General features: G+C 39.0%; 1 protein-coding gene across 2 annotated transcripts in view; it reads left to right on the top strand.

Annotated features, from left to right (window-relative positions):
* Positions 1 to 17125, top strand: part of LOC124868735 (protein sidekick-1-like) — a 421512-nt gene that overhangs the window by 289631 nt on the left and 114756 nt on the right. For both annotated transcript variants that reach the window (XM_047366264.1, XM_047366265.1), the window contains 2 exons: positions 5854 to 5990; positions 7126 to 7273. In XM_047366264.1, the coding sequence (XP_047222220.1) occupies positions 5854 to 5990; positions 7126 to 7273 (285 nt within the window). The remainder of the gene's footprint in view (positions 1 to 5853; positions 5991 to 7125; positions 7274 to 17125) is intronic.

Raw genomic sequence — 17125 nt, 5'->3', positions numbered from 1 at the left:
TCTTGCTTATTTAAATGTTTGTGGACAATACTAATAAAAGAGACAAACGTAAGATGGCTATACTTACACATTGTCATTGTTTACCTTTGCATGATTAATCCATAAAACTGAATGCCATATAGCTAAGTTTTACATTTATGTGACACAAAGTCAGACTAAACACCAATGCTCTATTGCTGCAGCTTACATTTATTGAAAGTTGCATTGCGGGTTATGGTGTAATACGGAAGCAGTACTACACCTAGTACTCCTAATACGTTCAGTGCAGATGAATAAGTGATGCTGTGTTCATTTATTTAACTTTTAGCAACAAAGAAAATAACTGCTTTTCTCTAAAAACTGTACAAATTGAGCTGTGAAAGATTTCTTTTCTTGATACATGACTCTTGCCTTGTCATTTCTCTGCTTTCAGAATTTGTATTTGTCATTTTTACCCAACAGCATAAATTGCTTTTCTCACAGTCAGACAAAACTGATTTTTAAATGTAGCACCACTTCACACAGAAACAGTTTTTCTCAATAGCAAGCAGTTGTCTTGATTCAAATTGCAGATATGATTGACAGGGAAGACAGCTTTGGATAAAGCAATAGAAAATGGTTTCTATTCTAGTTATTATTCCCCTGCAGCAATAGACTGGTAATTTGAAACATCACCATAAAAATAAATATGTATAAATGTCAGCTTGTTTAGGAAAATTGTAGTACTTACATGTTTTTTAGCAATTGTCATGTCCAGACTCTGTGTTTATACTGAAAAATGGGAGAATGTAGGATATATAAGGTTTTATCTAATTTCAGGGTATCTTTACATCCAGTGTGCCTCTGATTTGTTTAATAATATCAAATACTGTTGAGGTAAAAAGAAAGTACGTAAGGTTTTTGGGCAAAACCTTATTTGACTTAATGTTTGATTTGGCATCTTTCACTCAAAATTAAGACCACCACAGGTATTACATATGGAAACTAGGATGTTTCCATACAATCTAGGATTTTATTTCTCTAGAAACAGATTCTGCTCCTCCACCATCACTTTCACTCTTGTTGTGGACCAGGGAACACCATCTGGACATTTATCAACTTAGCGGAGTGAGTTGGTGCAGAAGAAGCAGTTTCTGTGTGAGAGCTGCACATTAGTGAGCGTGCCGTCCTGTGCAGTAATTTTATTCTGGCTTAGCACTTTGTGCACAATATCTTTGTGTTTGTCACTGATCACTGTGAGTTGATCACACCGAGGCTCTGACACCTGAAGTTGTTTATTATTAATGGTAGGTGACTATTTTATAACAATATCATAAACCCTACACATTGCTAATGCTTTTTCATCCGCGTTGTTCTCCCTGTCCCTTCATCACTAAATATTATGCGAGACATTCTCTTTGACAGTGTTGCAAAGGCATTTTCTGTTTGAATTGTAACCTAAAAACTTCTGAAAACTTTCTTCAGTCTCTCAGCAACCAGCCTAGCCAACTCTGCGTATTTTGGGGGTGTGCTCACTTCTCCCCACTTTACCACAGAAGTGGTTCTGTACACTTAAGGTTGGATTAAAACAATTTTAGAACCAGATAAAAAACAGATATTTATATTCTTATTCAATAGAATTGATCCAGGGTTTACTTTGTTTTTAAAATGGCAGTATGGGAATCCTGTCTGTGCACATTCACACCTTAATATTTGAGTGAACTGTTTCCAGATTTTTCCCACAATGAGTCTGACATCCCTGGCTCTCACTTTAAAACATGCCACACACATTTTAAATGTATCCCACGCTCCAACCCACGCAGCCTCATCACGGCTGCTGTGAAAGAACAGGTAGGGACCTTTATATATTAATAGGCACTTTGATAATATATTTATGAAAAGACATTTATGATATATTAATATAATTGCAGGGTAGGAGGAATGGAAAGTCAGAACGTGAGTCCACATCCATCTGAATTATGGAGAGAAAAGAGGTTACACATGTCAAACACAGCAAGAGGGAGGAGATCTGTGTTTACAGCTGTGTGACAACATGAGGGGAATGAAGGGATTTCTGTTCAGCTTTCTGCACCAGTGTGTGTGTGCGTGTGTGTTTGCATGCAGCCACGTGTGTGACTGACGTTCTCATTAGCTCTGTATCAATGGGTCATAGAGGCTAACAGACGCTGGCGGCTGAGGAGACAGACTAATTACCAGCAGGTTATTGGTTCAACTCCCGTAAGACCCATTCATGTGTTTGTGAGAGTGTGTGCGAGTTGTTTTCAAGGACGGGTTGTTAAAGTAGTTGCTCTGACATTCTCTGATTTCAACCATTAATTAATATGATCATGTCAGCTCAGAAATGATAACCTTTTCATTTCCTCTTGATGACTTGTTTCATTCAGTGCTGCAGTGGATTGATGTCTCCCAGTAACAACTTACAGGATTCCTCTGCAGTTTGGAAAAGAAATGTTTGTGTTTTGGTTTAAATATTTTCCATCCATCCATCCATCCATCCATCCATCCATCCATCTATCCATCCATTTTATCTGTCTCTCTTTTGTGGTACACAGAGACCAGTGTAGAAATATTAATAAATTGGGCTAATAGAGAGGACTGGGAACTCTGGAAAAGTATGGAATTTCAACAAAAAAGTGTACGGGAACCCTGGACTTATTCTTCAAGCGTCCATGTTGCCATCTCCCTGTCTTGTTTTTTTTCTTAATTCCGAAACACTTTAGTATTAGAGGTTAAACTGTGCAGAAACATGTCAAACAAAGGGAACCCTTCATTATCTGAAGACGTTAATACCAGTTTGCTCCATCTCAGAGGACAACCCTTGGATGTGACTATACCCAGATCTGTGATTGCTTAGAAATAATTAATAACCTTATGAAAATGGCATGCAGCGGCTCTGAACACAAATGATGATCTCTTTTATCACGGTTTCCCCATTAATATATTTATATAGGTTATTTTATGTTGACTGTAAATATCTTGAATTGTGCCAACACCTAAAGATTTCACACAGGCAGCCCCTGCCTTCTGCTTTCTTTTACACATTCCCCTGCAAGCCTAACATTTTTAAGGAGAATTATGATGCACTAAAATTGCTATAATCAGATGTCTGCATTCTCTTTATTGCTTTCATGAATATATCTGTGTAGATTTCTTGTTATTAACATGGCATGGATGCACAAATTTCTGCAAGGGATGGGCAAATGTCTGGAAAATTTCTTTTTAATAGATGCAGAGCGATATATTTGTAGTGTTGCACAGCGTGTGAAGAATAAGAATATGCTGGGTAAGACAATACATAATAAATATAACTCGTCCTGAACCAAAACTGGGAATTAACTGGAATGCTAAAGACAAAAAAAATACATAATAGAATAAAAACACACTTTGGAAGACAACATTAATCTGATGACAAATGATGGTCAGTGCACAATATTCAGAGACATGTATAGAAGTTGCAGTAGCATATGTGTATTACAGATTGACACTTTTGTGTAGATTTGGATTGTAAGGAGGTCTTTCCAAATTCAAATTTAAAGCTAATAATAGGCCTTTATTTACAATAGCTTTGCAGAATGAGCAGAAACTGGGACAAATGCGTTATTTAAGTGTTCCAGAATAAAAAATTCCACTAGCTGATGCAAAGCTCACTTATTAACATATTATAGCTTGTTTGCCTAATCTGTGCAAGATGGAAAAAAACTGCATGTTCAGGGTCTTTACCGAAAAGTCTCTTGGCGAGCAGAAGTGACTTATTTCTTTAAATCTCAGTGCCAACCACTGCATGCAAGAAACTGTGCAGATGTCTGGAGTCATTTCATCTCATATCTGGAATTACAAGGTTTCCACTTTCATTTTGCACTCCGGTATGTCAGAACTGAAACATTTGGATAAAAAGATATACTTTGACCTTCAGGTTTTAATTTTGTTTTTTTTTGCTTCATCTTATTTTTTTGTGCTACATCACAATCCTTGTCCTGGTGACCCAAAAACAGAACAAGGAGATCAAATGCAGACAGGTTATGAGAACTTAATGTTTTTCTTTTGACAAAAAACAAAAGCAAAGGTGCTGCAGAACTAGACTAAGTTATTCTTGCTGTTATGGGAACTATGTTGTTTGTCAAGAGATTGAGATTCTCTCAAGCCATCCACATTCTTATTGTCATTAAAATTAAATCCCCATGATTAAAAGAAACTGGAAAAAGATGCCTGCAGTTTGAAGATACAGAATATTGTTAGAAAATGTTAGAAAGTGAACAGTAACGAATAACCTAATATAGCTACTCCTGTTGCTTTTGGGAAACTCAGCCATCAACAGTTAAGTCTTCAAACGGCGGCCTGCCGAAAGGGTTAGGACTTCAATGCAGACCCACAGTTTGATATAATATCCAATCTGAGCTAAAAGCTCTCTGAGGAGAAATCTGTGGCACAGCTGCAGAGGTTTTCGTTATATGTCTGATTTGAATATTGTCCCTTTAATTCCTTTAACCACTTTAAGCAACATCAACAAGCAACCATCATCAACAAGGTTTGTTGTTAGCAATATGAGGCCTAATTCCATGTAAATTTTATGTTCTGCTTCTTCACTGCTCTGAACTAATTTAAAAATAAATTGTCTTGCAAACGTTTTCATCCCCATATAACCTTTTCAAATTTTTCACGTTTTAACCACAGACTTATTTTAAGTATTTTATCAAATCTTTATGTAGCAGACCAACAAAAAGGGGGAAATTTCTGCTTCAACATTTTCAAAATTTTTTACAAATATAAATCTAAAAGGTTTGTATACCTTTACTCTGATGACCTTAAATAAAATCCAGTGCAATCAATTGCCTTGAGCCAATTAGCTCAAATTAGTATTGTAGATTATATAGCATTGTGATTTAATCTCAGTATAATTAGAGCTGTTATGTGAAGGCGTAAGAGGTTTGTCAGAGAATATCAGTGAGCAAACAGCACCATGAGACCAAGAAACAAACGTCAGGGATGAGGTTTTGGAGGATGTAAAGCAGAGTTAGGTTATAAACCTATATCCCAAGCATTTAATGTCTCATTGAGCTCTGTTCAATCCATCATCTGAAAATGAAAAGAGAATTATATTGCTGTCCACATAATCTGACAGGCTGGGTAAAAAGAGCACTAACCAGAAAAGCAGCCAACAGGCCTTTGTAACGCTGGGGGAGCTGCAGAGAGCCATGGCTCAGGTGAGAGTTTCACTCTGCTCCCCTCCACAAGAGTATTGAGAATAAATCCATAAGAAGTTCCATTTGCAATTTACCGCAAGCCATGTAAAGGACACTGTAAACATGGGGGAAAAAGGAATAAAATTCTACTTTCTGACCTGAGTGATAAATGCTATATGACAGAAAACTAACACTGCACATTACCCTGAACACACTGGCTGCATTGTGAAATAGTGGTGGGAGAATCATGCTCTGGGAATGCTTTGTTTGAGCGGGGACAGGGAAGCTGGTCAAACAGTGTGGACAGATGAATGGAGTTAAAGTCAGGTCAATCCTGGAAGCTTCTCCCAAGTCTCCCTCCCTGTATGTTTAGATGGCCCTAAACATACAGCCAGAGCTATGAGAAAATTGTTTAGATCATAGCATAGTCATTTGGGAGAATGGCCTAGTCAAAGTCCACACCTCAATTCAATTCATAATCTGTGGCAAGGCTTGGAATTACTGTTCTCAGATGCTATACCTCCGATCAGAGTTATTTTGAAAAGAAGAATGGAAAACGTTTTTCCTCTCTGTTTTGAAAAGCGTTTTATTGAGCATTGAGCAAACTGTCATCGCTGTCGTACAGATATGAGAACATGGGAAAATAAGTCTGCTGTAAAATGTAAACCGATTTGTTTTCTTCTGTTTTGTTCAGCGAGCTGCCGCATTCCCCCCGCTCCCTAACGGCTCTACTCAATGACTCAGACTCCCGCTCCGTCCACCTGTCCTGGCTGCGCCCCTTTGATGGAAACTCCCCTCTGCTCTACTACGTCTTGGAACTCTCTGAGAACAGTACGTATGTGTGTATATTTGAATTTTGTCGACCTCTGGGCATCCTTTATAGTTCCTTGAGAGACAAACAGCTGTTTACTGGCTGTCTACCAGGAAGTGACATGCACTCAAATGCACTCATTTACAAGAGACATGCATATGGAGAACAGTGTTCCAGCATAAATGCACAGGTTGCTGTTGAGCTCCTATTTTTCAGCCCTTCCTTATCCCTCTCGCTCTCTTTCTCTTTTGAGTCCCGGCCTCTCTCCACCACAGATGTTGTAACAGCAGGCTGGCTTTCTTTCAGATAAGGAAGGGAGGGAGAGAGTTGGGGAGAGGAAAAGGGGTATGGAGGAATAGAATGACAGGAGAAACAGATGGGAGAGAGATGGTTGCAAGCTAAGGGGATCTGCTGGCAGGCCTCTACATGCTCAGCCAGGCATTATGCACAAAACTGAAGAATTGGTACTTATAGGCAAATATCAGTTGGTAATCCTCATTTCGAAAACTTTTAAAGAGAAACACCTGTGCTGGTATCATTTAACAGCTGCGATGTTGAAACTACAAAACTGAACCAAAATGATCATGGGAGAGTAGAAAAATAATGTGGCAGTAGCTGGAGGAGATGAAGAAAAGAATGAGAAAAAGAGGGAGCTTAATTGACTGGTCGATTTCTGTGGAAAAACCCAGACAGTGAGAAATGAATTGGAGTTTTTGAACAATGATTAGATTTTTTTTTTTTGCACGGTACTTCAGAGAGGCTGCAGTATTGTAAATACAAGGTATTTTCATATCAGACAATGACTCTAATACGCTGGGCTTGTACTCTATCCTTCTCACTTACACTGATACCCGTGAGGCTGATGCGATAATAGGGATAACAGTGCATCTGTCTGTGGTTTATTCGGCAAACGATAAGCTGGCAACAACGTACAGCAGCATCTGTGCTTCTTAACTAATCCTCATCCTTCCTTTAAAGTTTCTTTCTTGTTGCATCCTTTATATTCCTGCCCTGCTTGGCTCTCCTCCATTTTTACCTCTTCTCTCTTCTCCCTCTGTCAGTCCTTGTGATTAATGTCCTGAGTGCTCCTGTGTCCCTGTTTGTCAGGCCTCAGCCAGACGCTATCAGCCTCTAATCTCTGTGTATTGTGTCCAGACTCTCCGTGGAAGATCTACCTATCCGAGGTGGATCCTGCGGTGAGCGAGGTATTGGTGGGCGGGCTCACACCTGCGAGAACCTACCAGTTCCGGCTCTGTGCTGTCAATCAAGTGGGCAGGGGTCAATACAGTGCTGAAACACAGAGGTAAGAGCAACTCATTTGGTACCAGTTGCTTTAGGAAAAATGTGATTATCTATTTATTTTATTACATATTCATGAAAATCTTTGTGTAGTATGTGAATTTACAGCTGCTTCACTGGGCAGGATGTTGCATATGTGGCAACAAAGGACCCCTCACTCTCCCTTTGGTTGGCAAAACAGCCACAATGCCCCTTTTCTACTAGTGCCTACTTAGAGCAGTTCGCTATGGTTCGACTTGCTTTTTGGGCTTTTCATCAGTAACAGTTACGTGGAACCGTTACTACTTTTAGTACCTGCTTGCTTGTGGTTCCAACCTCTCCCGAGTCGCACTAAAAACGCAACATCAGAAGACTGTCGGTCACTGATTGGTTAGAGGGTGCCGTTGCTTGTCACAGCATATTTAGGTAACTAATAGTTTAAACTGTCAAATCATTTTATGCTGGGCTTATTGTGTATATGAGCACTATTATGGCAAGCTAGCATTAGGTAGCGTCAGTTTACCCTCCCACGTCCTCTAGTTCGTATCCCTCCATTTGAGACAGCGTGGCTTCCCTCTCTCTCCTGTACTGATCCACAGTGCTTCGGGTTTCCCTGCCCAAAGCCTTCTCTGGCTCTTTTCTTTCTCTCCAAGTCTGACAACAGCCATAAACAGAGCAGCAGTCTCAGATTTTGTTGTGTTTTTTTCTGTCTCCATCACTGCGGACCGTGGGGCCGCCTTGCTATTGATGATCCCACCCCCATTGAGATGGCCCTCAATTGTAATGGAAAATTAATCTGTGTTAAACTGACCCGAACCGACCTAAATAGATTAAATACTAATGGAAAAGGGGCAATGGTGCAGAATGTGACAGTCATAGAAAGCTGAGAAGTAAATATAAAAGCTGAAGTTGCACAAGTTTACATAATTTTATTGTTTTTTATTAAAACAAAACTTCTAGGTTTGTAGAAAGCTATTCAATGCAGGGACATAAGTTATGTATGAGTTTATGCATAAGTGGTTATTTATCCTTTGCCTCGTTGCCTTGTGATAGACTTGCAGCCTTTCCAGGGGTACCCTGCCTCTCACCCGCTGTAGATAAACACTAGCCCCCCGCTCTCATTCAAGGTTAACCAGATGTAGACAATGAATTCCTGGAGGTATAATATGAGTAAGCCAAACACCACTGTGTTGTGGTAGCGCTCATTAGGTAACATCTATAAGTGTTGAAATAGAGCTCGTAGCCACTTCCTGTCCACTCACCTCGACTGCTCGGTGAAGCGCCCCCCTGGCATGGGCTTAAGGAGTCGGTTGGCGGCATAAATTGCATGTCATTTGGTAAAAAAAATTATAATCTATAGAGTTCATCTTTAAATTCAACACTTTTCAACATTCTTTGATCAAGCAAACTGCATTTAAGCTGCGCCCTACCCCAACATTTAAAGAAATAATGTTTTCAGAAATGCAGCTGTAGTAGGGGTTGGGCCCGGACGCCATTCATACAAGAACTGCCACTGGCTATAAATAGTTTATACAGCTTTAGGTATGTGAAGCTATAGACTAACATATTTGCAGATCACTGCAATTATTAAATGTCCGTTTGTCATAAAATGCATTAACAGTGCAAACTACCATCTAAATAACTGTGGACCAACTTACTGAGCTTTTCAGCTGCAGCGAGGTCTGATGGCAAATCCATCCATTCAAATAAGGAACATTATCAGCTCATGAGGTTGGTTAGACGCCATCCAAGATCAGTTTCCTGATGCTTCTAAACACCTCCTGTAGATTGCTCAAGGAACAATTGTTATAACGTTACATGATTTGTCAGCTTTCAGAGCCTTCTGTGTTTAAAGTTAGGGAAAAGTCATGAAATGTCTGTTGCAAACCTTTTGTCCACTTGCTGAGCACATTCCCAACATTACCTCAGGTTTGAATATGTTTATGGAAACATATCACAAGATTTTTTTTAAATCAACGCTTTCTTTACACAATAATAATTATTTTCCAGCTCTCCTAGTTTCTACCAACCAGTAAAGTGTGCAGAAATTAAACAGAAACTTGCGATGAGTCCATTAGCAATAAAGCATAGCCGCTGTCACGTGTGACAGCCACATCCAATGAGATAAATGATCACGTTTATGAAAATGCAGTCGGTGGTTGTGTCACTGCAGGATGTATTTATCTCTTACAGATTTTGTTTTTGTTTGATTTTTGCTGTCCCACGTGAATGTTTCAGATCGTTATACAGATTTCAATGTCAGACGAAGAAAACCTGATTAAAATACGAAGTGCACAAAGCTTTGAAATTTGTGGGCAGAGCTGACCAGAGCGGCCTACAACCTGACCCAGTTACGCTGGTTCTGTCAGGCGAAATGAGCCAACATTCCAGCAAATTATTGTGAGGGGCTTGTGGAAGGATACCCTAAATGTTTTACCTAGGTCATACAGTATGCTAAATACTAAGGAAACGTACGTATGTAAACCTCTGAATTGAAAGAAAATTTAAAAAGATTTCTTCTCAATGATCTGGAATGTAGCAGTCAGAAATGATTTGGTTTATCTCAGCTGACCTCAAACACGAAAGGTTTAGATTGATTTAATGTCAGAAGGTGAGAAGAAAAGCTTGTGAGTCTTTTTTTTATGTTATATATAAATACCTGCTGTACTTTGTAAATTGAGGAAACTGAATAATGGCAACTCTCTTGGATTGCAACATCGGCCCCAGGATGAGGATTAAGGATTATGGTTTTAGATGTTTTCTTTGAAATTAACAGATTATATTTGTCCCACCTCTGCTGTAGATGTCAGTGTATTTCCCTGCCATTATATTTCTGCTGCAGACAGCAACAATTAAATCAACTGCTCTGCTTGTTTGTTTGCGTGAGACTGTTTAAAAAGGGGACACTGTAATTCCACCTCATATGCAAACCAATTACTCTGCAGATGTTTTATGTATGTGTGTACATGTGCATTTATTGTGTGTGTATGTGTGTGTATGTGTTTGTGTGTGTGTGTGTCCCAGGAGGGGAGCTCTGATCAGGGTAATTATAATGCCAAGGTACTGATGGAACGGCATAAAATGGAAGAGGTTTAGGGGTTTAAAGGGAGGTCTTTGCAGGTTCTCATAACAGTTTCACCTCGAGTGCGAGCATAGACCAAATCCCCAATAATCGCTTACCATACAACAGATGTGGTGGTGCATTATAAAGTGGGCACATGCAGACACTGTCAAACAGGGTTTTGTGTGACTGAAGAGGCGGACCACAGATGGATGCCAGTTGTTGTTCTGCCATAAACACTCAGCAGCAGCAGTAGCTGTTAGCGTCACGCAGTCACACACCTCAGATTGCAATCGGCTATCAGTTTCTGGTCTTCTGTATCTGCCCTACTATCCATTCTCTAAATATTCTGTGTCTAGCTCCCTAATCAAGCTCCTACTCCTCTGGTTGGAGGAGGCAGAGCTTGTTTTAATATTACTCTCATCCTTCCTCTTCTCCTGCCTGAACTGCTGCTTGTGTTCAACAGCTGCTCTGCCGCCTAGTCCTCAGTCCAGTGTTTGTTGTCAGAGGCCCTAGAGAATAGATTGGATTGATCCTCTGTAAATGAAAGACTGGCAGACAGACAAGTCATCACTGGTCAGTGCATCAGAGCAGATGGGTGCGTATTTTTTTCAGCATTCATCCCATACGTAAGCAGGCGCTCGCTCCTTTTTATCTGTTGGATGTTTTGCTGGATAAGATGCACGCACGGGCTGCCACCGACGCCAAAGCACATCCTGCAAATGACACTCAAGAAGAGTGAAGCGAAGCAAAATGTCCTGCAGAAGCTCTGACTGCCATGAGGAGGATGACAGAACGCGTTAATATGGACAGAGTAAGGGAACAGGGCATTAGCGAAGCAGAAGCTTGGAATATTAATAACAGAAAGCCCTTATTAAAGTTTGAGCTTCCAACTGCTTCAACACTTTCCTGATTTGTTCTCATCATAACTTCAATCTTTATCATCATAAGAACATTGGGTTTTTTCCCCATCACAACATTGGCTTTCCTCCCTAACTTCTTCTTACTGAATGAAGTTCACATGGCTGCTGCAGCCATAAGAACTCTGTGTGAAAACACACTTGTCAAAGTTTGGACAGACTTAGTCATGCATGACCTGTTCTTACACCATTATCATCTGTAAAAAGGAAGCATTAGCTGCTGAAGGACAGATTATTCCATGATCCTCAGGAATTGTAACACCTAAAAGCATATACAATCATTTTGCTTCTAGTCTACTCTTGTTCCATCAGGCTTATTAGGCTCTAAGAGTGACAATAATACACTCACTAGCCAATTTATTAGGTACACCTCGAAAGTGCCGGGTTTTACCTGCAGAACTGTCTTGATTCTTCGTGGAATAAATTTAACAAAGAAACATGGAAACATTGTGGCTGCAGGTATGTCAGCTGAAGATTTATGATTGCAAATGGGTTCTATTGGAATAAATCAAATTAATAGATCCAATATAGATCCTTTTAGATCTGGTGACTAACTAATGCAACATGGCAACATGCCCTCCCACATCTAATGCCAAATCAGACCTGAGCATTTAAAGGCCATATCCAGCCATTAAGGTGATTACATCAATTGTGGGAATCAAGCATGCATGAATAGCAATTTTTCCCGTGAATTTTGACCTACTGCCTTTATTTTAAACACATTTTTTAAAGCAGTGTCTTTCATTTCCTTATGCTGTTGGCTAAAGTGAAGCCTAAAATTATTCATACTCCTGGCAGGTTTAGATTTAAATTCGTTTATTTTAAACCACAAAGCTGATTTCTGATGGAAAATAAAACATGCATCTCTCAGTAGATAACAAAACTGTGCAAAAGGAGAATCAGTTTTGAAGTTTTATTTCTCTTAAAAATAGAAATAAGGAAATCTTGTAAGTAATTTTCCAAATAATAATAAGAGTACATTTTTATTGGCATTACAGCAATCAAAACATTTAGTTAAACCTAAATCTGCTACGAGTATGAATAATTTCAGGCTTAACCGTGAGTAAGAAACCTTGTACCTCCAGGAGTGGCTCTGTACACAGAGACATGAAAGACAAGAAAACATCCAGTTCTGGTTGAAAAACCCAAAAGTTCGGGGAACGCATTGTTATGGTCTGATAAAAATACACTTTTAGCCACATTCCAAGTAGGAGGCTTGGCATAAAAACAACGCTGAACACTAACAAAAGAACACCATACGCAGAATAAGGTATGGTGGTGGCTGCACTTTGTTCTGGGCTTACTTTTCTTCAGATTGAAACTTAGGTTTTTGTCATGCTGAATGTTAGTTAACAGTTATGAATACCAGTCACAGTTGACCCCAAAGAGTCACGTGTCGGCTAGAAAGTTGAAGATTATTTAGGATTTCATTGTATAGTATCACAGCAAGTCAATGTCTAAATCAGGAAAGTAATGACTCCGCTAAAAGAACATTTTTGGGATAAAACGCAAAAATTTAGAAGTAAATTAACAGAAATCTGAAATCAGAAAATGTGTGGAGTTGCCTGAAAAGGGTCAAGGTGTAGGTTGCTGGTAGACACCTAACAAAGCAGACTGAATGCTGAAAGTAAATCAAAATGTGTTGCAACAAAGTATTTTTTATGGGTGTTCACACTTGTAAAAACACTCAAAAAACAGACCTTGTAACAGTTCTGTGTAAACGTCTGAAAACCACGGAGTGTATATTTATTTATTTATTTACAGAAGTCTAAGTTACTATGATCACCATTACACTGGTGCTTTTTTTAAACAATTATAACTTTAAATAATAAGAATAAACAAAACTTTGCTCATTTCTGACAATTGTCTTTGAAAAACTCAAATATAAAATGTATCGTAATGAGTCATATATGGTTGCACTGTCCCCTGCTGCCAGAAAAAAACATTTTTATGATCAAATTTAAAATCTTGGATGAATTGTTTTCATCCAGTGGATTGGCCCTCGACAACAGTCACAGTTACCTATAAAAACAACCTTGATCCCCAGCACTAGGTGTTCAGTGGTTTTGAGGACCTTTGTGGATCATTTTTCAGGATGAATCACTTTTTCTCGTGTGTTTAACTATAGAATATCACTGCAGCTTTAATGTACATCTTCTGATAGTTCTGTGCTCATAAAAACCTTATTCTTCATAAACCTAATATGATAATTGATGAATTTCTTAATGCATTTTATGTTTTTATTTTACTTCCCATAATTGTATACTTTTATGGTCTTCACAAATTATTCATGTTCTGCAGCAAAAAGTATCGTTGATCACAGATGTGCTTTTACTGAAAAGACAGCCGAGAAGCACATAAAGCAGCAGCAAATTCTCTCTGCAGCTGGCTTTGATTTATTGTGAGCATATGTTGAAAGTGTCTCTATTTTTGCCTGATGGAGTCTCTTTACTCTGTCACCCCTCTCCATTTGTGCATTTTTTTTAAGCCCCCGGCGAAACTACTCGACATTTAAAGGAGACGAGAATTTCTGTGTCAAACACGGCAAAAATAAGCTCATCTGTTCAAGCTGGATGTACCGAGTCCCATCTCACCTGTGTTCGCTCTCTGTTTTATGTTATGTTTGCATTGCCATCATTTTCTATCACTCATTTTCCTCATGCAAGATCTGAACTGAACTGTTCTGTTGTGTTTAAACAGGAGGTTGTCAGGGTTCCTACTAAGTCTAGAAAAGTCTGGAATAAAGAAATACTGGAAAAGCGTTTCAGTTAAAGGCTGTTCCTTGTTATATAACAGGAAAATCTATACTTTTTTTTAAATTAAAGACTTTTTACATTGACTTATATTCAAATTAAATTCTTTATCTTTGATTCGCCTCATTGCAGATCGAGTTTTGTCCACTTTTCTCTATCGTTTTGTTTTTTAGTGAGTGCTAGACAGCCCACAGATTAATGCACACTCCTTCGAAAATATAAAAGAGTCATTTTATAACTTTTTTTACCTCTATACCCTCTGAGATCAATGCCTTAGACCGAAATGGCGGTTCCTGTGTTTGGTTTAGATGCGAAACAAAGCATGAAATGAAGTTTTCTGAGTTTTTACAAACAAATTGAAGAAATCAAAGAATCTGTATGTAGTGTTGGACAATGAAGTCCATATCTGATAAGTTTTAAGTTTTATTGATTTTAAAGTAAAGCTGATCTAAGTTGGTCCAGATGCCCTAAGAAGCAGCCTCAGCATTGTGTTGTTTTCATTAGCTGTGAAATTTTGGGGTAACTGTGTTGTTCTCAAATATCCATGTTGTTTGAAAAAAACTACCAGAAATTTTATTTTTAAAACTGTATTTAGGAAACGTGAAATTTTGACATGGATAGTTTGCAGGACTCCTGTGAGATGTTGTATCTCAGTAACACCATTAAATTTAAGGATCGGGGTATGTGTGGATTTAGCAAATAACCCAGCAGGCATTAAACCACTGAGAATGACACAAATAGAAATTTTTCTTAAATGCCAAAGCATAGGCACCAACACACATGCACACTCACACATTTTTCCCTCACAGACCAGAGAATATGAGCAGTTCCTGCAGGAAATGCCCTCTTTTCCTTAATAACAAGGGACACAGAAAGTGTGTCACACAGCTGTAAGTTTTGGACTATTTTGTTTGGTTGCTGAACATGAATATTAAGGCTTAAAGATGTGATAATGCCCACAAAAGTATAAAAGAATGGGTTAATTGTGTTCATTTTTCAATAAATCATCTTTGTGAACACATTGTTTGAACTATTTACCGGTCCTTTGCCTTTCAAAAGTATTCAAATCCCTTTCATGTTTTCCAGATTCTGTCACATTTTAATGGCAATACAATGCATTTAATGGGTTTTTAAGATAATAATGCATAGTTGTTGTTTTTTTTTTTAATTAAAATCTAAAAGATTGTGGCATGCCTTTGATATTTAATCCCCTTAACTCAGATAGCCCTAAATAAAATCCAGGGCTTAATTGCCTTTAGACGTCACCTAAAAAAGAGGTTTCTTAAAGAATATTAGTAAACAAACAGCCTCATGATTATTATGATGAGAAGCAGCCAAGAGGTCCATGTTACCTATGGAGGAGCAGCAAGAGATCCACAGCTCAGGTGGCAGAATCTTTTGACAGAACAACCATTAGTCAGATCTGGCCTTACTGGGAAAGTGGCAAGAAAAACTGAATACAAATGCCCATCATCATGTCCAGATTTTAATCATTTTTCTTCCATTTCGAAACTATGCACTGCTTTGTGTTGATCTATTACAAAAAACCCAACAATATGTGGAAAAGTTAAATGGATGTGGAAACTTTTGCAAAAAGTTGGCAAGAAATTAAAGAAGTTTGTGGGGATTTTTGCCAGCTGGTATAAGTGAGCTTTTTGTATTTCCAAAAAGAGGGACTGTGCGGTTTTGCTGCTGCTGTAAGGATGTTCGGGTGTTTGTATAGCATAACTCTATGCATGTGTTTCAGTTTGCATCAATTGCAGTCAAATGCAGCTATATAATTGAGAATTATATATACCAGATTTGCAGGCAGGTACCTTTATTCCCATCTCGCTCACGCAAGGCCCATTAGCCAGTGTGTGTTTCTGTGCGTGCTTGTATGCCTGAAGCACCTGGTGTCTGATAGTGCCTAACCTAATGGAAGTAAAGCACAGCTGTTAAACCACTGGCCTGTGCTATATATCCTCCCGCGCAAGTCTCTTGCTAACAGCTTTCACACCCCTGCTTTCACGCACACATATACATTAGATGAGCATACTCATTTATAGACACATACAGATTCATGCGCACAAAAACAGGCAGTCATATCGCAACTAATGGTTCGAAAGCTTAAAGAGAATAATTCAGGGGGGAAATGAGGGACAGAGGGGAAACAAGTGGAGTTTCAGGGACATGGTAATGTAAATCGGCAGTCGTAATCCATGGAAGGGAAAAGACCATCGGATGTAATGGCCTGTCTTAAGCTGAGGAGAAACCTGGGTGCGTGTGATGATGTGTGTGTGTGTGTGTGTGTGTGTGTGTGTGTGTGTGTGTGTGTGTGTGTGTGTGTGTGTTTCCACATACAGCTCTGATTATGTTTGCTGAGCTGCTTACGGCAAAGCCAGAGGCTGACCAGCTCAGCCTGTGTGCTTTACTGGTCATGTGAGGGCTGGGGGGCTTTAATCACGGGTGAAGTTTGAGGGTAGAGAAGGGGAAAAGGAGATGAGTAAAAGATAGAAGTATGAAATAATTGAGGCCAAAGGACATGATGGATAAAAGGTGGAAGTTTGCAGATGGGGTGGGAAAAAAATTTGAGGAGTGGTTCAAAATGTCAAAGTAAAGATGAGGAGACTGTTCGAAGAGACAGAGGCCAGGCAAAGGCAGTGAGGGATCATACTGCCTTCCTAGAAATGAAAAGACAAGGTCTTTGCTCGTTTTCTAATAGAGTTGATTTAACTATCGTCTGCTGTCTCACTGTATTGTTCGTCTATTGTGAGGGAAACCACCTGCCTGGAGCTCCAAAGTTTTCATAGTTTTTAAACATTTCGAAACCATTAAGAATTCAACTCACTCCAAATATAATTCAAGTCAATTCAATGCCTATTAATACAATCATATGTTTAGATTACAATTCATTTACAATTACAGTTACAATCCAGCGCATTAAATTAGGTTGATTATGTAATGTGAAAGGCTCTGGATCAGTTTTTACTCCCATTTCATACTTTTAAACAGAGACCCAGCAGATGTGCTGTGGTATCTGGCTCCAAGATGTTACCAACAGATACTTTAAGTCTGGCAAGCCGTGAAGGGAGTCTTCAGGGATCGGACTTTGTCCAGTACATCCCACAGACAGTCGATTGGATCTAGGGAATTTAAGGATC

Source organism: Girardinichthys multiradiatus, chromosome 5 (genome assembly GCF_021462225.1).
Source record: "Girardinichthys multiradiatus isolate DD_20200921_A chromosome 5, DD_fGirMul_XY1, whole genome shotgun sequence".
Lineage (NCBI taxonomy): Eukaryota > Metazoa > Chordata > Actinopteri > Cyprinodontiformes > Goodeidae > Girardinichthys > Girardinichthys multiradiatus.
This window is presented reverse-complemented; position numbering and strand designations above follow the sequence as displayed.